Source organism: Aricia agestis, chromosome 5 (assembly GCF_905147365.1).
Source record: "Aricia agestis chromosome 5, ilAriAges1.1, whole genome shotgun sequence".
In the NCBI taxonomy this organism is placed as follows: Eukaryota; Metazoa; Arthropoda; class Insecta; order Lepidoptera; family Lycaenidae; genus Aricia; species Aricia agestis.
Window position 1 is genome coordinate 13,605,836 of NC_056410.1, and position 27,682 is coordinate 13,633,517.

A 27,682-nucleotide genomic window follows, 5' to 3' on the forward strand; every position below is an offset into this window, starting at 1 on the left:
AAAGAAGAAGTTTTAATACTCCGACAAAAACATGCAAGAGTTTTCTTCAAAAACAAAACATCGTGAAATGTATTGCAAAATAAAATTTAAGTAAACAACAACAATAAACTTATTAAATTCTTGAAATGAGTTATCCAAACTAAAATCTAATATTATTGTCATAAATAATCAAGTATCAAAACTATAATTCCGACTATAGACAAGGTTGCGATACGTAGATTTTTTGAATTTGCCGCCTTTTTACAGTCTCATCTTTCGCTAGCCAGACTCTATAAGGCTCTCTCCAGTCCCTCAATGCTTGGTCACGCATCACGATAATCATAGCCTGTTGACAGTTGTCAGTTGTCACCCCCGTGAGTAATTTGTATTCTGTGGAGTGTGGACTGTGGTTGAATTTGGGTTGAATATATACTAGTAATCTGTGCTGTGGTTGTCATTTGTAAGTTGTCAGTGTCAGCCACAGCTGTCTGATTTCTGAAAAATCTGCACGACGACGTTTCAATCGACGTTTTTACTTTTTGCCAAATATATTACGGATATTACTTTTTGCGAACACGGTTCCTTTATCAAATTCTGATTGGTTACGAAAGCAAAGTGCAAACCAGCACCAGCAAACGTGCAGCAAACTATATTATTATACGAAGACCGAAGTGCATTGTGCAAAAGCCAAAAAGGCAGAGCATTGAGCAAGCAGTCATTAGGGTGATAAAATATGTTATCATCGTAGATAAATAAAGGAGATAAAGTTATTGAGACGGTCACGGTTAGACAGGGAATTCTATTGTATCTGGACGCGCGTGGTGGACGTCGCGTCGGTAGTGCATTTGTGATCATAATATTTACAAATTATCAAGCGCAGTTTTGTACAAAATAATTGTAAGGTTCCTCTAGTTTTATTTGTGACTGTGATTTCTTACGATGGCAGAAAACCAAGTTAAAAATCGAGTTTGTATTGTGGGGTCTGGAAACTGGTAAGTTTTCATACAAACTTAACGATGTAATATTAATTTTATCTGATGGTCGAAGCTGCGAAAGCAAAACGCCACAAAACGCGATGACATAACTCATATTATGCGATATATTTTCTGTAATTTTTAACAGGGGCTCTGCTATTGCTAAAATAGTAGGACGCAATGCGGCTCGTCTCCCCAACTTCGAAGACAGAGTTACCATGTGGGTATTTGAAGAGATGATAGATGGCAAAAAATTAACAGAGATCATAAATGAAACCCACGAGAATGTTAAATATTTACCGGGCCACAAACTGCCACCCAATGTTGTAAGTTGATACTTTTTTTCTTTATTTAATTGGTGTATTATTTGAATATAAAATATTATTAATATAACCTTCACTGGCAAGGTTGCTGTGCCCGACCTTGTGGAAGCGGCAAAGGATGCAGATGTGTTGATCTTTGTGGTGCCTCATCAATTTGTGCGCAAAATCTGCTCAACTCTTCTGGGCCAAATAAAACCAACAGCATCTGCTTTGTCACTTATAAAGGTAAAGTAGCTTTTCTCCTCTTAAGTTAACGTTTCGTCTTAAGATTATGTCAGAAAAAGATAGTTAACCTATCAACTCCCAAGAGGTCAAATTCAACCATGATAACAATAGAATAATAATAGATTTCCAAGAATCTGTGATCGAGGGAACAACAATCGTAACAGTTATTTTAAATAAATGTAAATTTTTACAAAATATGTGAATCCCTAACTTGTAATTTTACCAGATCTATTTTATATTGTTTAAAGTTTAAATTATCATTTTAAACTATTATTTTAATATTTGTTTGTGTTCCAATAATGCATATATTCCAATATTTATGATGTGGTTCAGGGTTTTGATATTGCTGAGGGAGGTGGCATTGACCTCATCTCCCACATCATTACAAGATGCCTCAAAATTCCCTGTGCTGTGTTAATGGGTGCTAACATTGCTTCTGAGGTACGTAAAGTTTTTTTTTATTAAGTCATAAATGTAGATTGCACTTGTCTATGTATATCTTCAACATCAAGCGTTTTTTGAAGTTGGTTTTTAGGATGTGCGGCTTTGGCAGCCATTATTTATAAACGACTTTGTGTTAATATGTATGCAGGGTATGTTTCGTTCTTGTCTGATACATATAAATGTATCAGACAAAACACACTAAATGTGTTTGTAAAGGTGATACCGCACGACGTGACATTTCAAATTCCATAGATCTGTATTCTGTAGTTAAGTGTCTCTTAGTTCAGTTGCCGCGTAGTGAGGTATGTCTCATAAAAAATAGTATAAAGAACATTTGGCCATGACCTGTTGCATCGCGTCACTGCAGTGCACTGTGTAGTTACGCCTAATGCGCTGTCATCTTAAGAGGATAATGTGTGGATTTTAATAGTAAGATGCATCATCTTAAGAGGATAATGTGTGGATTTTAATAGTAAGATGCATAATAAATATGTAATAGCGGGCTACTTAGAACGGCCAGACATGGACCGCAAGTTGTAGTCAGGACCAACTGCTCTAGAGCTGTCACGTAGAAATTCGTACCGACCGCTGAAGAACTGCTCAAGCGGTGCGTGTATTGCGGATATGAATTTCGTATGAAAACTGCAGATAGCGTCCAGTGATCCAATCCGGCGCTGGATTGGATCACTAGATTAATGTAAACCGGTTATAATATAGGTAGCGGAGGAGAAGTTCTGTGAGACTACAATCGGGTGCCGCGACGTGACGCTGGCGCCGGTGCTGCGCGACATCATACAGACGGAGTACTTCAGGGTCGTGGTCGTCGACGATGAAGATGCCGTCGAGATCTGTGGTGCTTTGAAGGTGAGATTTTGACGTGAAAACGTCTAATAACTCGTTACTACGGGCTGCATGCACGAAAAAGTTGACGTCATTGTCCTGTTCCGCAAGCGAGAGCGCGGCACGAACGAGACTCGAGAGGCATGATCGGCTCGAGCGATCGGCTCAGTTCTTCGTAGTTGTCACGTCAAACTTCCGCCCGTAAATGCCTCATGCCGCGGCCGCACATGCGTCTATCGAGTATCGTACGAAGCTTGAGACGATACCATTGCACGATACACGCAGATCGGCCAATGATATCGTTTAAAGCACGAAGCACTACGTATGTGCGGCCGCAGCATTACAGAAAGCCAATTTTCCTATTGGAAGCTCTATGCTGAGAGAAAGTAACTTATTTATGAGAACTCCACATTGAGAGAAACTTTATTATTTAGAACTGAATGACAAGTTAAAATGAGTTGTTACTTAAACTTGGGACAGGGATGATCATATTGTATGGACTGGTTTTTCGTCCAATAATTGGAATTTTGTGAGATTTTCACTCCATAATTTAGTATTTCATCAGTCATCACACATTAAATTTAGTTCAAGTCGTTAGTTACAAGCAATTGTAATAATCTATATATATAAAACTCAAAGGTGACTGACTGATTGACATAGTGATCTATCAACGCACAGCCCAAACCACTGGACGGATCGGGCTGAAATTTGGCATGCAGGTAGATATTATGACGTAGGCATCCGCTAAGAAAGGATTTTGATCAATTCCACCCCCAAGGGGTTAAAAAAGGGGATGAAAGTTTGTATATAATAATACTTCTTAACGCGAGCGAAGCCGCGGGCAAAAGCTCGTTATTAATAATGCCAAACGCCTGTTAACTATTTATTAATTTATTATTAACGACTTTTGAACATTAATTGCTACAATGCAATATTAACGATCCTCCTCGTTCGAAGGAAACTCTATGGGTCAATTTATACTAGCGCAGAGTCGAAGCGCATCGAAGCGAATTATTAAAACTAAATACAACAAATTCAACCTTAACTCCAAAGCGTTAACGTACATATTACTTCTGAGAATTTAAAAAGGCGCGCGCATCCCCGCGTATTCTCGCGCATCCAAGCGCACACAAGCGAATCTACGCGTCATCACTGTAGGCACTGGCGAATCCGCGCGCATTCGTTCGACTTGTTGCGAAATTTGACGCTTCGACGCGCTTCGCTGCGCATCTACTCTGCGCTATTATAAATTAACCCTACGGGAGCAGCAGGGCAATACCTCAATGACCCTATAAGGGAATAGTGAATTCCCGTTCGACACGGATTTTTAAACTTTACCGTGCGGTCAATGCCTACCACAGAGTACTTTTTTATACATGCCTAGCGTGGCGAGCGTTTATTGGATGTCGCGGGATAAAGTTTCTGAATCCGAGTCGAATTACGCATTGTGAATCAGGATTCAGGAGCCAGAGCCTGTAGCCGTTTTCTTTATCGCTTCTTATAGAATCGCCGATCAAAATGTATGGAATTGAAATTAGGCGAATCTAGGGCTGCCATCGTCTTTGCGGTAGGTTCTATCGTATCCGCAACTCTGCCTTAAGCGAGGAGTGGAGCACCATGGGGTTTTAGTGGGTAGACTACAGGAGTCCCACATACCCCGGTTGATATCCCCAATTTGCAGGGGATGCGTAAAGCATTTCCGCATGTTAAAAAAAAAGGGCTGCCATCGTCAAAATGACTGACCAAGGACCTAAACCTCTAAAACCCCGGACTTTTAGGTTAATTCTGATTTTTCCCCGGACGCCAAAAACACGCGGTTAAAGTTAAGTGCCCCACGATTCTGGGAAGACAGAGGGTGAGGGGGAGGGGATTCAGTGTTTACGGAGTATTACCCAAGGCTGTGGTGTGGGGACGAAAATTTCGAATTTTCAAAATAATATGACACCGATAACAGATGACATAACCTAAAAATTGCAAGAATTTATAAGGCGATGGGAGTAGTACGTGGGGTTGCCCAAGCCTTTTCCCCACTGTCTCACCCTATTTCCATCCCAAAGTCGTAGTGCAGTATTCTAAACTTTAGCCAGAAACGCAGTTTTTATCGCAAGACGGGTGGGGCTGCGGGAGTATCGCGAACAGCGGCACTCGTGGAGTGGGGGCTGGGGCGTCTTCTCTACAGCGATCATTTTTAGGGTTCCGTAGTCAACAAGGAACCCTTATAGTTACGGTCTGTCCGCGGTTTTGCTCAGAGACTATAGGACCTACTGGGGTGTCGTTGGATAGGTTTTTTTTTTTTAATTTTCCGATTTAGGGATCCATTTGTGAAAAATGAAGTCTTAAAGTGGAAAAAATCGTTGGTGACCAATGTCCCCCTCCTTCTACAGATAAACGGTTGCTTCTGGAAATGTGAAAAAATTCACGGGTGTAGGAAATATGATGATGAATTTAAAAGAAGACTTCATAAGTTATTGAGTAATTACAGTAATAGTCGATCAACTAAAAATTTGTATTCGGAGAAGAATAAAGGAACTTTTCTTTCAAATTCCTCAATGTAACTGAGATGATGTTGTTAGTAAATAGTAGTATAAAACACGTTATAAATGCACATTCATTGACTATTAAAAATATCAAAAATCAAAAAATACTACGAAACTATAAATATAAACTAACTGCGTGGCCCGACACGCACTTGGTCAGTTTTAACTATGACATGCTCTAAATTAATTATTATTTAAAATATATTTTTATTGTATTATGCCACTCGGATTACCCCTGACAAAAAAGTGCCGGGTTTTACCCGGATACTTTCTTAAAACCCCACCCGGACGCTCCCCGGACTAGGACAAATCCGGGGAAACCCGGACGGATGGCAGCCCTAGGCGAATCGAACGTCAACGTCATATTAACGACCGCTTATGTCAATTCTATACATTTTGATCAGCAATTCTAAAGAAAAAGTCTTGGTTAAAGGACCAGGTGTCAAGTATATTTTGGCGTGGTATAGAACATAGTGGCGGTGGGCGCTGGCTTCGTGGACGGCTTGGGTTTCGGCGACAACACGAAGGCGGCAGTGATCAGGCTGGGTCTGATGGAGATGATCAAGTTCGTGGACGTGTTCTACCCCGGCAGCAAGCTCAGCACGTTCTTCGAGAGCTGCGGAGTCGCTGATCTCATCACCACCTGCTATGGTAAGTTGTCTACACCAAAACAGGCCCTTTAGCCAAGACTTTATCGCTTCTTTGACGTGACCTAGTGGGTAGGCCGTTGGCTCGCACTCGAGAGGGTGCATTCGATCCCGGGGGGAGGCGTGTACCAATGGGACATTTTTAGATCTCAAGTAACGTGCGGATACGGACGCTCGTATGGCGAAGGAAAAAACCGTGAGGAAAGCCGCACATTGTTGGTCCCAGACGTATAATTGACCTGCTTATTCGTCTGGACTAGGCCGACTATGTTGCGAGAATGCCGTATGTGCTTGGGCAACCATATGGTCTATGGAAATTTAAAATCTTGTCCCAGGCACTACAGTATTTAAAGAATGGTTACTTCGCTCTGAAAATACTGTATAAATCATCCACAATGCAAAGTCCTTGTTTTTTATCGCTTCTTTATAGAATCGCCTATCAAAATGTATGAAATTGACATAAGCGTTCGATAAAATAGAGTCGACATTCGACTTAATATGATTTTTTCAATTTTATACGTATTGATTGGCGATTCTATGTAGAAGCGATAAAGAAAATCTTTTGCATAAAATAGCAATTAAAAAAAAAATGTTTTCTTTTTTCAAATTCTATAAATCTCGAATCGGATTATAAACGCATCTGTAACTGTATACGTAGTTTACGTTTATCTCTTAATAATAGCGCGCACGGGTAACAAAAACATCTCCGTCGTACATTTTTCAGACAGAAAATAGAGCCTAAAGGTCACAGCACACATATCAACTCGGAAAGGGATCGTCACCGTATCGCCTTTTGCCTCGCCGTCAACCTAAGGGTCAATTTATAATAGAGCAGAGTCGAAGCGAAGCGAAGCGAATTCCCACAAGCTGAACACAGAAAATTCAACCTTACCTCCAGAGCGTAACGCATACATTACTTCTGCAAGGCCAATCAGCGTTGGCCGGGCGCATTCACGCGAATTCGCGCGGATGCGCGCGCCTTTTTAAATTCTCAGAAGTAATAAAGTGCGTTAACACTTTGGAGTTAAGGTTCAATTTGTTATGTTCAGTTTTAATAACGCGCTTCGACTCTGCGCTAGTATAAATTGACCCTAACGTATGCACGTAACCAAAGCGTATCAGTAGCGCCTGTACATCAACTCGGCTACGGCTAGGCAACGCCTCGCTTACGGCTCGCCGACCGCTGTCCCCTTCCGAGGCGAGGCGATTAAGTTACGGTTCCGCTTAGTGTGCGTTGCAGTAGGGAGTTTCATACAAACAATATTGAACGGCTCGAGGCGATACGGTGCCGATCCCTTTCCGAGTTGATATATTGTGGGCTATGACCAGCGGGGCTAAAATGGTCGCTTTGAAGAATCATATTATGAATCATGTTATGATTCTTTTAAAATCGCATGAAGTCTGCTTGCAATTCATATTTCTTCTTCTTCTTTTGGCGTAAGCCTCCCAATTTAGGAGTTGCCAGCGTCAGAGTTGAGGCGAAAAATGTGAACAGTTATAACTTATAACGAAAACTGATTGGCATGCAGTGGGCACGGGTAATGATTCATATTTAGTAATTTGTACTAATTTGACATTTGTCAGTTTGACAGTTTTGACAATTCATTTGCCAAATTGATTGAGAGGAATTGCTAAATGTGACCATTTTAGCCCCGCAGTACGACCTTAAACAGTAAACTCTAAAGTGTAAAGTGCGCACGAGTGAGAAAATTGCCTCTATCGTTTACCATTAATACTTCCGAGTTCCGTTCATTATAATGCTTTAATACACCCGAGTCTATATTTTTCATAAAATGTTATCGTTTTCCTCGACGATCAAGTTTTGTGGAAATATTATACTACTGGTAACTCCGAATTTTTAGGGTTCCGTAGCCAAATGGCAAAAAACGGAACTCTTATAAATTCGTCATGTCTGTCTGTCTGTCTATCTGTTTGTCCGTATGTCACAGCCACTTTTCTCCGAAACTATAAGAGCTATACTATTGAAACTTGGTAAGTAGATGTAGTCTGTGAACTGCATTAAGATTTTGATACAAAAATGGAAAAATATTTAAAAATTTAAAAAAATGTAGGGTTACCCATAGTTACTACTGAAACAACTGAAAAAAAAATATTCATCTAACCTATGCGTGTCTTCAAAAATTATATGTATTGAGGTTTCTAATATCATTTTTTTCTAACCTGAATAGTTTGCAAGAGAGACTCTTCCAAAGTGGTAAAATGTGGGGGGGACACACAACACACACAGTTAACTTCTAAAGTAGGGGCATGATAATTCTAAAAAAAAATATATGATGTACTGCTATAAAATTACTTAGATAATATAAAAACTACCAACGAAAATTGATTTGAACGAGATCTAGCAAGTAGTTTTTTTATACGTCATAAATGGTAAACCTTAAATTATTAACTTTCATTAAATCAACTGCCCCTCTATCATGAGCTCTTAAAGCCAGCCAGAATACTGACTGGCTCGCATTTTGGTACCATGACCTCTATTTTCCAGCCAGTCAGTGGTCACGTGACACAAAACTCACTTCTCCATTGTTAACTGAGTAATAATTTCGTATCATGACAACACTTCTGACATAAGCTCGCTTGCTTTTACGTCAAATACAGCAATTCAATAAACACCAACCAACGAGTAGCTTTTACTGAATAGTTTACATTTTAGTAATTTTATTTATTAATATTACATACTTTTTAGTCTTAAATTATATTGCTACTAGATGTCCCGCGCGGCTTCGCCCGCGTAAATTAGAAATTTTACAGAATCCGTAGGTACATTTTCCCATAAAAAATATTTCCCCCGTTTTTCCCACATTTTCCTGAGTTTCTTCTGTCGTATTAGTCTTAGAGTAATAATATAATATAACCTTCTCGATAAATGATGAGTCTTACTCGATAAATGATCTATCTAACACTGAGATAAGTTTTTAAATCGGACCTGTAGTTTCTGAGATTGACGCGTTCAAGCAAACATACTCTTCAGGTTTATAATATTAGGTAGATATAGATTTTTTTAATTATCGCTTGACAAACTCGAGTCTCGATCTAAAAGACTATGAAATGGTATAATATGGTAGTGATGATGATGATGATGATGATGAAGAATGTAATTTGCATAGTAGCATATGCTTTCTGTTCTTAAAACAACGCCGAAACTCCCAAACTTGTATCTATAAAGAATCAGGAATTCTCTCAGCACCTTCCGAACCACGGTATACCAGGTATATCTCGGTGCAAAATCTTACTTGTTGGTAGCATATGCTTAGAATACTTCTCACGAAACCGAAGTCACCATATGTTTCCCTATAAGTTTTGAGGAGTTCCCTCGATTACTTATGGATCCTTCATCAGATCACCACTTTTCTGAATATAATACCAAATTGGGATAATACCCTATATACCAAAAGAAAAATTTTGAAAATCGGTTAACAAACGGCGGAGTAATCAATGAATATAAGAAAACGAACACAACACCTCCCCCATTTTGAAAGTCGGTTAAAATTGTAGCCTATATGTTATTTATTTAATATTTTAATCAGCACATGAATTGAATAACAAAATTTTTTTCAAATTAATCGTAGAATAATATTGAATGCGATGATAGCGCCGTCCGCCGGATCTAATGTAAAACATTCCAAAATCAACAACTCCTTATAAATAAGAAATTAATTGAAAAAACATTTTCCAGTAGACCAAACTGTAAATCTAAACCATTCTCGAATCTCCACGAACACACACAAAAAATTTCATCAAAATTGGTCCAGTCGTTTAGGAGGAGTTCAGTCACATACACACGCACACAAGAAATATATATATTAAGATTTAGTTGGTTAGTTACTTAATAAGTTATATTTTAGTCTATAGCATATATTTTAGTGAAAATAATTCGTTATTAAAACCAAAAAACTAAACATTCGAAGTGTCCAAATTTTTGGAAAACGATTAAGTATTCTCAAGTTAATCACGAAGTGATATATAAGTAAAGACGTAGAGACCTTAGTAATCCATTTAGTGTCAGTGAGGTTTCAGAATAATAACATAAGTGAGGTGTAGTATACCTATATGTCTAGTCAACAATAAGGTTCGCATTTGTGCGATGAGCTAAGACTGCATTGATTTAGTACACAAGAAACACATACAAGGTATAAGGAACACAAGTGTTGTGTATAATTACTGTAAAACAAGTATGAATTTTCACCAAAAACCTACAGGTACAATCTTATAGTTGCATTGTAGGTTTTTGTGTTATTTCACAAACTATTTCCTTGTAAACCTGAAGTATTTTGGTATATGCATGATAAACACTGCACCAAAGAGGTAAATAATTCAATATTACTTACTTTTAACAAGAATTTTCAGAACACAACCTTTTAAACTTTAGATGTATGTACTTATAACATGCTCCGGATAAACATTGACACACCTAAACTACTAGAAAAGTTAAATAATTGATATGATATTATCAATCCCAATTAGAATCCCAATTAGCTAAATTCTCATATGAGCACTTTTTCATTTATAACTTCTTCTCTTGACTACAATATGGTATTATATGATGGGAATAGTGTAAATCACTAAATTTTACTCAAAAACAAAAACCTACATTATAGTACTTTTCCAAAAAAGACTTACTTAATAAGAATTGCATAACAAACATATGGAACTTATTGTTCATAAAACATAATATTATCATAGGAACATATATTATTATGTATTACCAAAAATACTTTTGTACTTACCTCAATAATAATAATAAGTATTAGTTTTATATTAAATTAAAACTTAAAATACATGAGGACTTACTATGTACTTCTTAGGAACCTATCTTAGGAGCATTTCGTACAATCTTTTGATTGCAGTAGGTCTTTGTGTTATTTCACAAACTATTTCCTTGTAAACCATGCATGATAAACGCTGCACCAAAGAGGTAAATTCAAAGGTATTACTTTCTCAATAACAAGAATTTTGAGAACACAACCTTTGAAACTTTAGATTCATGTATATTCACGAATAAATATTGACACACACACATACACCTAAACTACTAGAAAAGCTAAATCATTGATAATATAAAATCCAAATTAGCTAAATTCTCATATGCACTTTTTCATTTATAACTTCTCTTGACTACAATATGATATAATATACAATGGGAATAGTCACTAAAACTCAAAAATATAATCCTACATTACTTATAGTACTTTTTCCAAAAAGACAACAAAAATTGCATAACAAACATACTTATTGTTCATAAAACATAATATTTTCATTGGAACTTATATTATTATTACCAAAAATTCTTTTGTACCTCAATAATAATAATATTAGTTTTATATTATTACATTAAAATTTAAAATACATGAGGCTTTAGTAAGTCCTCATGTATTATACATTTTAAAAAGATGTGGTCATTTTAGGGACCTATCAGACAGAGTGGTCACGCGTTGAAGCATTTGCGTTGGAGCAGTCAGTGTGTGACTGAGGAGCAATTCTGACATATTCAGAACTCCTCCTGTGTGAGTATATAGAGATACTCACACGGGAGGCATTCTACAACATAATACAACACAAAGAACACAAAACCCTTGACCGCTCTCTGTCTGAGATATACCAGGCAATTTCCCATAGTTGCAACTTGCAATGCAGTTTCTAATTGTTATTGGTTTGCCAAATAAAAGTCTGAAATTATAAAATTGTTTTTATCTTTCATCAAAAGTTGGTATTTGAACTCCTTTAATAATAATAAATTAATATTTACACAAGGGATATTTGATTCATCTTCTTTGATTTTAAGTGACAAGACCTTGTTTAAGATTTCCGCTGTACTTATAAATATTTTTATAAGTATAATATAAAAGAGATTTAACACTTGCCTATCTGATACTAGGTTGATAATAAGGTGTAAGACAAATGTAGTACCTATTGATGAAAGCTGTGTATGAATATGTATCTAAGGTAGGTATATTTAAGTGAGAAAATAAATGAAAAAACATTTAAAAACGAGTATTTATTAAATTTCTTTTAATTAAAGCTTTTGAGTGAATATATATTATCTTCCTAGGACTTCGTCATCATTACACTTGCAATTCTTTATTATAAAATGTAGTACTTATAGTATCTCAGTGTTAGCAATCATCCTTTATCCTGAAAAATATTTGGTTCAGCGTACACAGTACTAATAATGTAAAATGCCTTACAAGGCACAAAAAGGGGATTATTAAACTTATAAATTGCCTGTTTATGTTACAATAATACCTATTTGAAAGCTCAAAAAAACGTAGGTGTTCAAGAATGAGTTCAAGTTCAACAAACTATGTTCAACTCATGACATCAACTCTGTTGTAATGCATGTAATTGTAATCCACAAGTTTGATGCATTTCTAAGACTTTTTCATGGTAGATTATTTAGCGTAGGTATCAAGTAGGTATAGGATATTATAATAAACTTATCAATTTCTTGCTTAAAACATAATCTCTATAAACTTAATAACAATATCCAATTATCTTTTTTTTTTTGTCTCCTTCTTCTTCTCTTTTTTAATTGCCGACTCAGTTAGTTGCCAATGTCAGAGAATTCTTTCTCCTCTAGATCGCCATGCTTGTGATAATATAAACATGAAGGAGTGTTATTTTCTCAGTGTTTTCATAAAGGGCTTATTACCAAAAAATATAAATAAAACCATTTACACATTTATAATAATTACCTTTAAATACAATAAATCGGTGCAAAAGTAACTATTCCTACATTGACCACGTTTTATATTAGAAAATAGTATATTTTATAATAAAAAATATTAATCTTTTTTTAAACTATATTTTCATCTTGATTTACAATTTTTCCGTTAGTCGTTATGGCTAAGCCATTTCAATTTCCTAAAAAAAAAACAATTCCGTTAGTCAAATTTGACGTTCGTGTTTGACATTTCTTAATCCAGTTCAGAGACAAATATTACAGGTTAAAACCATTCAGAACTAAAAGTGCACATGATACGGAAAAAGAACCATTCACTTTACAACTGTTTACATACCTGCACGGATTAGCTCAGGTTTTGACAAAGTTAATGATAGGGGGGCTGAAGTATAAAATAAATCAAAAACCTTTTAATTTTATAAAAATAAACCTTATTGCTGCTACGGAACCCTTCATGGGCGAGTCCAACTCGCACTTGGCCGGTTTTTGACTAATATATATATATATATATATATATATATATATATATATATATATATATATATATATAGATGATTTTAAACTTATGTATTGACAGACTCAGTTTAATGCTGATCGTTAATCGTTTTGATGCTATAAACATGAGTCATGACGAACTATTGTCGATGCAAAATAGACTTTACCTTGACAAGCTGTACTATTTATTATAGCAGTTCGCTGTACATAGCTCTATCATGTATGTAGGTAGAGTAGATAATAACTATATTGTAACAGTTACATTGTTGTTTTCTTACTATGAAGTTTTCCTGATTGCTATTATATTTTAATTTTTTTTTATGAAATAAGGGGGCAAACGAGCAAACGGGTCACCTGATGGAAAGCAACTCCCGTCGCCCATGGACACTCGCAGCATCAGAAGAGCTGCAGGTGCGTTGCCAGCCTTTTAAGAGGGAATAGGGTAATAGGGGAGGGTAGGGATGGGAAGGGAATAGGGAAGGGTAGGGAAGGGAATAGGGTAGGGGATTGGGCCTCCGGTAAACTTACTCACTCGGCGAAACACAGCGCAAGCGCTGTTTCACGCCGGTTTTCTGTGAGAACGTGGTATTTCTCCGGTCGAGCCGGCCCATTCGTGCCGAAGCATGGCTCTCCCACGTATCCTCTCCCACGTATGAAAATAGAGTGAGTACTATAAAAATAATGTAAGTGGCCTATAATACTTAAATTGCGAATTGTTTCGGAATAATTACATCAGACGTAGAAGAGCACTATTAGGAAGTAAATGAGACGGGTAAATATTTGCAACACCATTTAGCAAATAATAGTATTTATTATTGACGCATTGACACGTGCGTGAAAATTAGCACAAAATATTTGTATTAAGCCACAGAATATATATTAGTAGTACCAAATTAAGCTTAGAGTTACATTTCCGTACGTAATTTATAGACTTAGGTCCATTTGCGCAGATCCAAGTTAAAGTTAATACCGGGTTAAATAGTGTGTTGTCTCTTACATTCCTCATATATTTTACGAAAGAGAACGTTTAATCCGGGGTTAACTTTAACCCAGATCTGCGCAAGTGGGTCTTGACGACGCAATTTCCACACTATCAATTTATTTCGCAATAGATAGTATATCAATTATGTATATGGTATACCTTATTAATCTGTTCCGAATTTCACATTCCACTGAGGGCACCATTCACTAGCATGAAGCATCTGAACTATAAAGGTGATGAATGATGATTATGACACTATCAGTATTATTGCTTTTATATAATATACTTAATTAGATTTAACATTAGGATCAGTATAAAACACAGTAGGATCAGTATAAAAAGTTTTAAGACTTTAATCCTATGAATCATCCTCGACGATAAGATATTATAGAATATAATTGATTTTGATATTATTGTGTTTGTCATTCTATATTCCTGTAGGTATCAGGTAGATTGGTCTACGTTTTTCCTTTTGTTTTTAGTTAAATCAGTTATAATTTAGATTAATTCTGTGTGCCATAGAAAAGACTTTGATATTGTTGTTGTCATTATTTGTGTGTACTTTTAGGGTTCCGTACCCAAAGGGTAAAAACGGGCCACGGGTAGTAATGATGAATATAACTGCTGAACCGCTGTAATAACCGCTCAAAACTGCTGAATCGATTTTAATCATTTTTCAGTGGCTATATATTTTATACCCGATGAGAAGCCGGGGCGGGTCGCTAGTAATTATATAAATTTATTTTCAATTTGTCATATCAACATACAATTCCGCTTCTAATCTGTTTACAAATAGGTATAATTTATTATACCACTATACTTACTGAACAAAGTTAAGAGTTGAAGAGTAAGATCAATACGATATCTAAATTAATAACAGTAAAATATTTTACTATGTGGCTTATTTCTCACGGCTATTGTCGTCTTTCAGCATTATCGATAAGTATATTGCTGAAATTAGACGTTATAATATGTCGTGCCAACCTCGCCAGGGTTTGCACGCCCCGCTCACGTGCGCGTCACTTTACGCACATTTCGTCTACGGTCGCGAAATGAGATTACGTCGCGGCTTACGTAACACGATAATTACTCCGGCAGACCCATAAGTTTTAGTTTAATACCGATTTAACCCTTCAGCATTACCTACTACTTCCAGCTTAAAAGGAATGTCTGTTTGTCTTAGCTACAACTTGTAGCTTCTAACCTAGAAGGACGGAGATGGGTTGTTGCTCATAGAATATCACGCAGAAACAGATTATAATGAATATGTTACAGGTTACTCTACATTCTACAATGTAACCTCTACGTCCTACGATCTATAAAATAAATAGTAGTTTATACAAGTTAAGTATATCTTTTATACAAACAAAGAAAGACAATGCTGAAACATTGTCTTTCTTTGTTCGTATAAAAGATACTTCTCGAAATTATGTCAAATAATTATCTTATCAACTATTTTTCATTAGTACTTAATTATTGTGTGTAGTGATTAATGCGTAAATTATAATATTAGATACGCCGCGGTGTAACAAATTTTGCATTCGCCACGACATATTTTACCCTTTTTTGTGGCGAATGCAACAGCAACTACACTGAACTTTTTCTCTGGTATTTAATTTGTCATGGACCACTTTCACCAGTCTACGTTAAATTTAGAATAAATGTTAATTCTATTGCTTTGCATATTTGTAAAAACAGAAAGCATCTTTTAACGAACGTTTACCAGCAGGCAGCCACCCAGACTGGTGCAAGCGGATTTATAGCGTATGTTCCTAATGTTAAAACACGTCTCATCTCACAGGCGGTAGGAACCGGCGAGTGGCCGAGGCGTTTGTGAAGACTGGCCGCTCCATCAAGGAGTTGGAGGATGAGATGCTGAACGGACAGAAACTGCAGGGGCCCATCACCGCCGACGAGGTCAACCACATGCTGGCTAACAAGAATATGGAGAACAAGTGAGTATATTTGACACTTTATACATGATACTATGCCTTTATTAAACCGTTTGGGTGATTGTGGTCGGTTTAACTGAAGCATTTCTTTGTGCAAAGATCACTCTTTTTTCAAGTCGTAATCGTAGAAGGATGGATGAAACGACTTGCAAGGAATCAGGCGTACTTTTTGCAATATGTCCTTACGATGTGTTGAATGTTGATTATATTGATTATATGATTATGATTATAATATTATAAATGCGAAAGTGTGTCTGTCTGTCTGTCTGTCTGTTTGTCTGTCTGTTACCTCTTCACGCCCAAACCGCTAAACCAATTTTGCTGAAATTTGGCGTGGAGAATGGAGATACTTTGAGTCCCAGGAAAGGACATAGGATAATTTTTGTCCCGAAAAAATGTACGGTTCCGCCGCGATAAACGAGTTTTGGCGCAACGGAGTTGCGAGCGTCATCTAGTGTTGATTATATATTTTTTATCAGGTAATCAGCACATATAGATCTAAATTCTAACCAAATACGGAAACTACATCTTTTGTTGTTTCTAGTGTGGGAATTGAACCCACAACCCTCGAGTCGCGCTCTATAAAGCCATGGATCTTATGCGAAATATCAGTAGGAAGACAGGGTTCAAATATAACATTAGCATTTACTAATATATTGTATTGTTTTTGTAATAAGTATTAAGAGAATTGTATTAATTAAATGTGTGGCTTCAAGCAAGCAAGAGTATCGTTTAGTCGCTAGCGTCCGTCCCGCTTGCATTAGCATGTGCCAGATAAAATTCTTGACCTAGAACTTTGCCAATGCTATCGTCAAAACCCTTATGTTATATAACGCGAGGTTGGTACAGAATTAGTGTTGGCGTCTATCCACGTTCACTTAGAGGTTAATGGTACGATTTCATTGCCATTACCTTTACCGTCACCTGTCATACATCATATTTCCCCGCGTACCAACCTTAACATTCTAAAATGCCTACATTCCATACAGTCTTTATCTAATTCAATGCAATAGTTCCTTTTGAGTACGTAAAGCAGTAGTGAGTAAATAATAAAATAGAAAATATTGCGGTTAGTCAAAAATCACCTGTTCTCTCATATTCCAAATAATAAATCTACATTTACATAATCAATGCATGGGAGGCGGAGTAGAAATGCTTTGATATTCACTTATTAGTTAAGTACTCTTCTCTCTATTTATTAAGATCATTCAAGTCTTAAATGTTATATTATTAAGTCGGGAATCATTAAAAACTCAATCTTCATTTCTCAGTTCGACTCTCTAAGTCTCTACTTGCGTAGTATTAACTATAGGCGCAGCGCAGACGACAGACAATCCGTGACGGACTAAATAGTGCGTCACGGATAGTCTTTCGTCTGCGCTGTGCCATATTGTATTTAGTAATCTGAGTCTATACACCATACAACTTACAAGTGAAATGTAAATTCTTTGCTTGAACTTGTACGAGAGTGTATTCACACTGTTATCAATATTCAAATGCATTCGGTGTTGTGACCCCAGATTTGTCGTTATCGCGCTTGTTCCAATTTCTCGTATCGACTTATCGTGTAAATTCTATTTGAATCGACCTATCCTGTATATTCTATATGAAATAAAATTCATCTAAAATCTAAATGAAGCCCGTAACTCTGTTGCGCAGAAATTCGTTCATCGCGGAGTAACCGTACATTCTGCCGCGATCAGAACTATCCGATTAATTTCCCGGGACACAAATTAAGAAAGTTAGACAAATATACTTTCACATTTATAATATTAGTATGCAAGTATGCACTGTCTTATATTCACATTTATGTATTGAAAATATATTTAAAATCATCACCGATATTTTATTTTCAATTTTACCTTAGATTTTGGGGGGGGGGGGGGTCATGTCCCCTGTGAGTTGTGACCCCCCCCCTTCGGACCGCGCCTGCCGAGAATCCAGATGATCAATGGCTAGTCTCATGTTCTATTACAGTGCTTTTCATCATTTTCATGATACGACGTGGTATTTAAAAATATTTCGCGGCCCCCTTTGCTTTTGTATCATAATATATGTATAATAATATATTATTATCTTTTTGTAAGCTTATAACGCATTGTATGCCACATGGACAAACGTCCATGGGCTACAGTAAGCTATAGTAAGGCAATTGGGGGCTGGGGCTAACCAGTGTACGCTTTGTTTCTTCTTTCAATCCGTTGAAACGCATTAATAATATATGTATACCACTATTAGAATGTAAGACTTCTTACATTCTAATAGTGGTATACATATATTATTAATCTCTTATTCTTAGCAACGTATTAGCAACGCTACTACGACGCATCGGGGCAACGTGGCTTCGCTTTCATTAGGCGCCATTCTATAAAATGTTATATTGCAAAAAATAATTGAAATTAATTTCAATTTCAGATTCCCGTTGTTCACGGCGGTGTATAAGATCTGCCGGGGCGACCTCAAGCCCAGCGAGTTCATCAACTGCATCCGCTCCCATCCCGAACACATGTAAGCCCGCCATCTGACTATCTGCCTAACTGAATAGCTGATTAGTTACCTAGCTTGTAGAGACTAGTGCCACATATATACTAATTTTGTAAATAACCTATACACATTACACACCTATTTTACCACCAGCACAATTCGACAAATTGTAAAAAAATACCTGTCAAGTTTGTATGAAAACTTGTGTTGAAACTTGACACATAACTTTTTTACTAAATTGTGGAATTATGATGTTGGTTAAATAGGGCTGGGGACTTTGGACGACTTGCGCAGATCCAGGTTAAAATTAACTCTGGATTTAATATGGGAGTTTTAAACGGCGGTTTTCGGCAACTCGTATTATGTTAAAGTAGCTTATTATAAGCTTCAAATGACATAGCGAGTTTTTTTTTATATCTTAAAAGATATTAATTTAAAGCCTGTATATTTTTAGGCATGTATTTAAATCAATATCTGTATATTCCCTTTTCTCGATCAAAATATTTGAAAGTTTCACCAAAAATACTGACTTGCACACTAATTATGCACCCTAAATAATGCGAATTCAGCATACTATTTAAAGTTATTTGCAAAACTGTTTTACTGAACGAATAACTATTATTAAAATTGTATATCTAACAATTCCTTAGTTCAACAAACATACTACAACTTTTTAAAGGAAAACCATCACCTAAATAATTACTTTTAGGAACATCATTTATTCTAAATAAAACCCAATTTAATCTGTTATGTTCATATAGTTAAGAACACATAAAAATCATCAAGTGCTAACTTAACATGGATTAAACTTTCGCACAGTGAAGTAACTCAGTTTATAAACAATAATAATAAACAATCGGCAAAGAGTGAGTCGGATTCGCGCACAAAGGTTTCCTTACCGATATATTGCAAAATAATTAAGCTTCCGGCTTAGGAATTGCACTCTAGGGGTTGACAAGCTACTAAAGAAAAAAAAAAGAAAATAACAACTGGCTTCAATTATGAGTCGACGGAGCCCTGCTACGCGGGGCTCCTACTTCTGGGTGGTTCACAAAAAATAACCACGATGGCTAAGGCGGGATCTAACCTAACCCAATCAAGTCGTATTGGGCCAACATTGCTATTAATAATTTAAGAATCATTAATAAATTTATTAACCCATACAATTACAATACAGTAGTAAATTTTGATAATTTTTCTTAATTTTTATCAAGAAACCTTGAATTACTTATATAGTTTTGGAATGATAAAATCTTTCACCATATCTCATCATAATTACCAAAAATCTTTGTCGCGCTAAAGAGTAAAGAGCGAGCGCAAAGGAGTGAGTGCGGTGTTAGGCTAAAAATATTTTAGTTGCACGATTTATCAATTTGTAGACTTGTTTTGATAATAGAAATAGATTTTATTGTGGTGCACCTTTCGATATCGTTTTTAGAAATTCCGTTGTAAGATTGTCCAATTTAGAGTGCAAGTTAGTATTTTTGATAAGCAATTTAAATTTTAGTTTTACAAATAATATATCCGATGTATGAACCATATTTTTGGTGTGAATTCGGTTATAAAGGTCGTCTCGTTTTGTATGATGTTTAAGTTTTTTTTGAAGGACATGTTCAGTTAATCAATTGTATTTTTTGATCAGCATTAGTTTTTCTGGTATGCATTCAGTTAATTAGCGGAGTTAAGGTAGTGTGCTGCAAAATTATTCTGATGTGCATTTAATAATATCCCTATTTTTTATACTTTTCGTAACACTTACTACTTATGAAAGTGATAACATTCATTAACTTTAGGCTTATCTTTAACCCAAATCTGAGCAAGTTGGCCTTAACCAAACAAAGTATCAATAACGAAATTTTACATCTATTCCACGTCGCTGCGAATTGTAGTTTCTTCCATACATTTTATTATTTCCGAAGATCGTTATCGTTATTGCACTTTGTTTAAGCCCCCGATAACGTAGAATGTAGATTAAGAGTAACCTAGGGGCCTTTGCACACTGCCGTACTTATCAAAAGTACAAAGAGTAAGCATCGAATTACCTGAAAATTAACCCGTACCCAGGGGTTCCCAAACTGTGCGCCGCGGCGCCCTGGTGCGCTGTGGAAAGGCAAGAGGGGCGCCGTGAGTTGATCCTCCATCATTATCCATAACCACAAATAATATTACAAACTAAAAGTATAATATGAATTATACCAAGCAGGCAGATGATTAAATATTTGTTTATTATTATTTTCTTGCTTAACCTAACTATAATCATTAAAGGTGTCTATTTATGTATATTTTAGTAATAGCTAGGTAAAGTAGGGCGCCGAGACAAAATATTGACTTAATGTGTAATTAAAGTGCGCCGCAGGCTGAAAAAGATTGGGAACCCCTGCCTTAACCCGATTATTTAGATATTTAATTGGGTTTGTGCTAGTCATAGATTATAGAGTACGCAGTGTGAAGCGGCCCTAACGCATATATCAGTTATTGTCTATTGATTTTTGTGACACATATAGTGGAGAGGCATATATGTATTAGATATCGTACATATCCTTTATGGCGCTGTAAACTATCTGACTGCTGCATGTAATAACTTCATGTTTTTCAAACACATGTTTTAATGTCGGTAACGTATATTGTTTTTATACGCGAGATAGTATCGTTATCTATTTTGATGTATTATTCCACGAATGAGCGTAATTATGTAGCGAGTACGGCTTCCCTTATCTATTTTTGACTGGCATCGATGAAAATGAACGTTTTCGAGTAGCTCCTGTTGAGATAAAAACTTATTGATGTTACTATGAGTATATAAAGTATATTGCACACACCCGAAATTCTAATCATTGCACGCGCTTGTAGTTTAGTTAAATAATGTGACATTAAATATATTTCTTCGAACTAATAAAGCTTTTTGTTTTATCTCTTGTGACTTACGGCATGATTTAACGTTTTACAGATTTGTTCCCAAGAATATAAGCATTTACTAATGAAGCTTCAAAATGCATGTGACTGATTAACAAATATTTGCTATTTTATTTTTATAACTTGCATGAGAGTATATACTTTTGAAATTAATAAACATATTTTAAGAGAAATTTTGTTTGATTTAAGTGCTTTTATTTAATCGTTGAAAATATGTATTAAGCTTGTGTCTCCAGTTTTTTGATGCCGCCGCGCTTGTGGCATCGCAAAATTAGAGTCAACGGCCTTTTGCATGAGTATTTTAAAACTTTTAATGACAACATAATAACAAGTAGATTAAAAGAAACAGAAAATAATTAGGATGTTAAATGTTTGATTATTTATTAGGTGAGGTGAAAGGGTAAAATGATCGAAGTGACTATTTTCTTTGCCACATAAAATAATTTTCAACAAATTGCTCAGTTTGGATTTAGTAAAGTCACCATCACTTACACAATATAATCAAGGACAATCATCATCATCAATATATCATTTAATGCAAGGACTCTATAATGCTACGACGTCTACTGAGTACTGCGAGTCTATGCAAAAATGCATTGGAATTTTGCCGCGTTTCTATTAGTGCTTGTAACTGTACATTAGCCTTGCAATACATGCCAACGATGTGACTGTACAGTCCGAACACGGTATCAACAAGAGCAAGGCCACATTGCTTAATTGCGTCGTCGGAACGAAAAAACGCATTGTATGCCACATAGCTGCATTGAAGCGACGCACATCAACATTATACAGAATTTTGTTGTACGTGCGTCGCCGTGTAAAAAGTGAACAAGAGTCCGAGGATGTTTATTCGGACTCTAATGCCACATTGATGTGTCACAAGTCACAAATCATCAATGTGGCATATGATTCCGACATGACATATGTTATTATATATAAAATATGTTATTAATTCGTCGGAGCTGGACGCATCGCAACGCAGCGGAGCAATGTGGCTTTGTTTTAGAATTTTCTAGTCTAGAGATGTACAGTTATATCCTTGTCGCGTGCAAGTAGTAGTTTGGTTTTGATAATGTCATTATAGTGAATCATTAGTCATGTCTCACGATAACTAACTAATATTTTAGGAGGCAGCTGGCACCCAAAAGCTCGCTGTGACCCGAGTGAAGACACCGCATCTCGCATCTAGCACTATCACACTCATCTCCGACTACTAACATAATGAAATGGGTATTCCACTATTGGGATTTTAATATATTTATAAAAAATTTGGTATTATTAGTGTCCCGGGGGCTAAAAAGTCTTTGACACTTCTTAGTTCTCAACGTGAGAAAGTTAGCTATAATTTGTATGGCATCAAACTAGCGCCCTCAGTGGCAAACAATCGTAACATTCGATATCATACAAAGTATAGTAAATGTTTTTACGATGAAAAGTGTCGGAAACTAAAAACACTCAACAGAATATGGTAACTTGTTGCATTGAATGCCTTACATTTTTTTTTATGAGCCTATGCTACCCCACTGCTGGGCAAAGGCCTCCCCCAAGATCTTCCATCTGTCTCGCTCCGACGCCACCGCAGGCCAGCTTGGCTTGTAGGAATCCAGTTCATCTCGCCAGCTTTTTGGAGGCCGTCCACGGCATTACATTAGGATCCAAATAATTTTTCTCTAGTTAGCGTCCTTAGATGGATAGGATTTTTTAATCGATCAAGGAACTAAATAATTGATAAAGAATATTCTGTTACAAATTCCTTGTTAGGTTGTAAGTATAATTAAGAATACTTTTTAAGCTGTTTTCATTATGTTAGTATTCAATAACATTGCTCATAAGTACTTTGTTATTTGTTGTTTTTGTGAAGATTTGTGTTGAATGCCGTTGCTATAAACAGCAAGGATTTAAATTTAAAATATTTTATATATGAAATCGGTATTTTACTGTGGGAAATAATAAAACATATTCTGTGTATGCTATTAACTTACTTTCTTGCTTTCTAAAGGTTCTTTTCCTAAAAACTTATCAAAATTGATTCTTACTGTTTATGAAAATGTCACAGCTACTATAAGAAGCACGTTAGAGTATGTATTGCTCAATTTTTATTAAATAACTAGTTGTCCCGGCAAACGTTGTTTTGCTTTATAAAGTATTTCGCCCATATTATTATTTTATTGAAGTGACTAAATATGTCACCATGGCAACGACCATCGTGGCTATCCCATCGCACAAACAATGTTCGCCGTCTGTCTCGAGTATTAATAATTATAGGGGTTGGTGATAAAAAGTCAAAATTTAGGGTTGTATGTATTTTTAATGCCTCATTATAAAAAAATAAAAACAAAAAATGTCGTCCAAAAATTAAAAAAAAAATTTAAGGGTGAACAACCCTTATTACTTAGGGGTATAAAAAATAGATGTTGGCCGATTCTCAGACCTACTCAATATGCTCACAAAATTTCATGAGAATCGGTCAAGCCGTTTCGGAGGAGTACGAAAACGAACGTTTATACGTTCGAGAGCCATGCTTCGGCACGAATGGGCCGGCTCGACCGGAGAAATACCACGTTCGCACAGAAAACCGGCGTGAAACAGCGCTTACGCTGTATTTCGCCGAGCGAGTGAGTTTACCGGAGGCCCAATCCCCTACCCTATTCCCTTCCCTACTCTCCCCTATTACCCTATTCCCTCTTAAAAGGCCGGCAACGCACCTGCAGCTCTTCTGATGCTGCGAGTGTCCATGGGCGACGGAAGTTGCTTTCCATCAGGTGACCCGTTTGCTCGTTTGCCCCCTTATTTGATAAAAAAAAGAACATTGTGACATGAGAATTTTATTTATAAGATCAATTATTATACAAAGCAGGCAAATGATTAAATATTTATTTACTTGCTTAACCTTAACGATAATCGCGAAGACTATGCAATTTTGTCGCGTTCGCGATTCACTTTCACTTTTGTTGAGTTTCCGAACGCGATATTAGGTCCTCCAACGCGCACGCGAATTTGAACTTTATGCAGCGGTAATAAATTACAAATTGACTCTCCATTTTATTTAGAAAACGTTTGTATGGGAAATAGAAAAATGCTGTTTTGAGGATTTTCCCGGCAATTATTCGAATTTTTCTCACCTTTTAAACCTTCCCTAGACCTCCACGAATAATTCAAGACCAAGATAAGATAAATCCGTTCAGCCGTTCTCGAGTTTTAGCGAGACTAACGAACAGCAATTGATTTTTATATATATAGATGCAAAAGCATAGCTTCTTATAGCAGCCGAGACATAATATTATAGTGTGGCATATATGTTGTACTGGCTTGTGTATGTCATGTTGGCAAGTAACGACAAAGTTGTCGTTCGACCAGTCCAGAAAAGTTTGTAATCTTATTATAATTGACCGCAATAACAGCGTGCTACGACTTACGAGTAGAAGTGGTTGAACTGTTAAACTACGAATCTACACTTTTGATTTGTATGTTGAGCGTTTTCTACACATGACCGAGCACCAACTTTGTCGGTAGTGTACACTAATCTATTCCTATTGGTTTTTTTTCTTTGATTATATATTTTTTTACAATACTTAATAACTTTTTACAAATATAGTATCAAATATCAATACGAAATATGTGCAATATTGCAATTTAATCAGACCTTTTTTTATAATATTAGGTATGTTTTTTAATACGGTGGTTTATATTTTTAGATTGTTATAATTGTTCAAGTTAGGTGATAATCGTAAAATTGAACATTCTTGTCATGCATTTAGTCATGGGTTTGCCATATTATGTATGTGTCTCTTTGGTTTTAGTTATTGTTATTAATAAATAAAGTAAAGGTAATTAGAAGAGTAGAGGTAAAAAACCTGTTTTATTTTTATTTTTCTAAAATTATCATTTTTTTTTAATATCAGTTAGTAGTTATTATTATATATATTTAACATGGAGCAGCTAACATGCTGCTTATTATTATTATTTAAGTATACTTTATATTTTAAATATCGAAGTATATCATTTGTGGTTGTAATTGAATGGCATTTTGTTGAAATAGCCGTAAGTAATGTAATGTTTATGAAATAAAGTGTATTTGTTACAATGTCTGCATTAATTTCTCACTCCATTTGCACTTTACTGTCTCATCTTCAATTGTTATGTCATCAAGTTCTATTTTTCCATTAATGCTCAAAGGACCATAAACAAGAAGAGAAACTTTCAATAACTCTTTTTATAATTATACACATATGATTTATGCAAAGAAATATTAGTAACCAAATGGATTTGGGATTTTCTTCAAAGGTTGAATTGTAATAATTTGTTATTAACATTTTGTGCTAGCTGCATATTAGGTTAGATGGTTCCTACTTCTACTTAATCTTTCTTAGAACATAATATCTATAGGAACAGCATTACATAGATCTACATTCTTCTCTGCTTTTCCATCTATCAAGCATGATATGTCACAGAACATAGCAGTCATTTGCGTCATTTCGACTTTGAATGTTTCATGCACATGTACAATATGACATTATCATGATTTTTACAGAGTAAGAATAGTTAGAAAATCACATTGCTGCATTAGTTAACATTGATGGTAAGTAAATACACAAATACACATTAAACGGGTCAGGTCAAAAATGCCTACTACTTAAAATTAAATTAAAAGAAAGATTTTAAATCTACACATCAATAGATTTAATTTAACATTTGCATTTTAGGACAGTGTTATATTCAACTTTACTAGACATTGTTCATCCACAACTTTGTTACCTGAGATTTGTTTACTCGTGAATTATACATTTTTCAAACAATTAAACACCAAAATTTATGTAACGAATTGGCTCAGCAGTTTAAGCGTCATGAGGTGACATATATATCGCAGCCAACTGGTTTAAATAGCCGTTCAATTTGACTGAACAACGCCATTCAATCACACGTCTAGCTTTTTAATTGAATATTTAAGTCCCTCAAAACGTTCAACACTACAGCTGATTCAAAAGCCGCCATTTTATTGAATTAGGCCACCTTAGTTAATTTACCATTTAACCAGTTGGCCAAGCGTCATCTAGCTGTAGTGTTGAACGTTGCAGTCAACAAGTCGGCTAAACGACGTATGGCCGTGTGATTGAATGGCGTTGTTCGGTCAAAGGGCTAGCTGTTTGATTGAATGGCTTTTTAACCAGTCGACTGCGACATATACATCTATTACTATTTATTAATATTATAAAGTGGAAGAGTTTGTTTGTTTGAACGTGCTAATCTCAGGAACTACTGGTCCGATTTGAAAAATTCTTTCAGTGTTAGATAGCTCATTTATCGAGAAAGGCTAAAGGCTATATTTTATCACGCTAAGACTAATAGGAGCGAAGAAATAGAGGAAAATCTGGAAAAAACGGGAGAAATTATTTGAAATGGCTTATCTCACGAACTACTGGAGCATTTTTTCTGTTATTTGGCACAGATAAGTGGACCACATGAAGGATCATAGGCAATTTTTTGTGGATTAATTAGTCTGTGAAAAATCTAATTTACGCGGGCGAAGCCGCGCGGAACGTCTAGTAGACAGATATATTTCCATCACAACATCATACAAGTTCAAGATGGGATCAATACTAATGTATTGGTTGATGTGGATTGTGGACCATAGTTGTATACTTACTATATTGTTTCATAATATCTAACCAGTGACACATTTTATACCAAAGGACGAGTTTATTATAAGTAGGTATATTTTATCTTATTTATGTATTATATGTTTATAAAAATAATACTTTTTATTTCAGGGTCAAAAACTAACTGCGGCACTTGGGAGCACATTACTTTTAAGACATGACATTTAGTGTATCATTACTTTTATTCCTTATTATATTATCTATGTATATATTCATTATTATAACTATGTTGATTCATAATAACTAGCTATGTAGTATTTATGATATTGTTATAGCATTCTTTTTACTATCATTATTTTATCTATTTATTTATTTCTGATTTGATTTTGTGCTGTGATTGTTGTAAGTGAAACAGTAATCAGTATAAAGTAATTTAGCTTTCAACCTTTTAAACTTAAGACGGAAAAGTTATCTAGTGAGACGTCATGCGTATTTCTATTTTGATTTGTCGCTTTTTGTCCTTACAAAACGAATAGGAAACCTTCAATTCTCTTAGACGAATAAAAATGAAAATAAAACGTAAAAATCTA

The 27,682-nt window shown here is 35.7% G+C and overlaps 1 protein-coding gene and 1 long non-coding RNA gene across 3 annotated transcripts; both read left to right on the forward strand.

Annotated features, from left to right (window-relative positions):
* The first annotated feature begins 641 nt into the window (after positions 1-641).
* On the forward strand, positions 642-27,682 carry LOC121727508 (glycerol-3-phosphate dehydrogenase [NAD(+)], cytoplasmic). 2 transcript variants are annotated; one of them, XM_042115398.1, is made up of 9 exons: positions 642-971; positions 1,102-1,279; positions 1,361-1,501; positions 1,835-1,942; positions 2,663-2,809; positions 5,790-5,973; positions 15,948-16,101; positions 18,514-18,606; positions 22,623-22,735. In XM_042115398.1, the coding sequence occupies exons 1-9, from the start codon at positions 919-921 to the stop codon at positions 22,651-22,653; spliced, it is 1,089 nt and encodes a 362-aa protein (XP_041971332.1). In that variant the 5' UTR covers positions 642-918; the 3' UTR covers positions 22,654-22,735. The 2 variants fall into 2 exon arrangements, with proteins under 2 accessions (XP_041971332.1, XP_041971333.1); XM_042115399.1 differs by lacking the exon at positions 22,623-22,735 and adding an exon at positions 27,264-27,682 and having other exon boundaries at positions 644-971.
* LOC121727518 lies at positions 20,280-21,702 on the forward strand. Its single transcript, XR_006035684.1, has 2 exons — positions 20,280-20,638; positions 20,982-21,702. It is a non-coding gene; the product is annotated as an uncharacterized LOC121727518 (long non-coding RNA).

Excerpts from the sequence above, each read along its gene's own strand:
- LOC121727508 (XM_042115398.1), top strand. The coding sequence starts at position 919 with ATGGCAGAAAACCAAGTTAAAAATCGAGTTTGTATTGTGGGGTCTGGA. Across the intron at positions 1,280-1,360 it reads ACAAACTGCCACCCAATGTT|GTTGCTGTGCCCGACCTTGT; the intron begins GTAAGTTGATAC and ends TTCACTGGCAAG. Across the intron at positions 1,502-1,834 it reads CTGCTTTGTCACTTATAAAG|GGTTTTGATATTGCTGAGGG; the intron begins GTAAAGTAGCTT and ends GATGTGGTTCAG.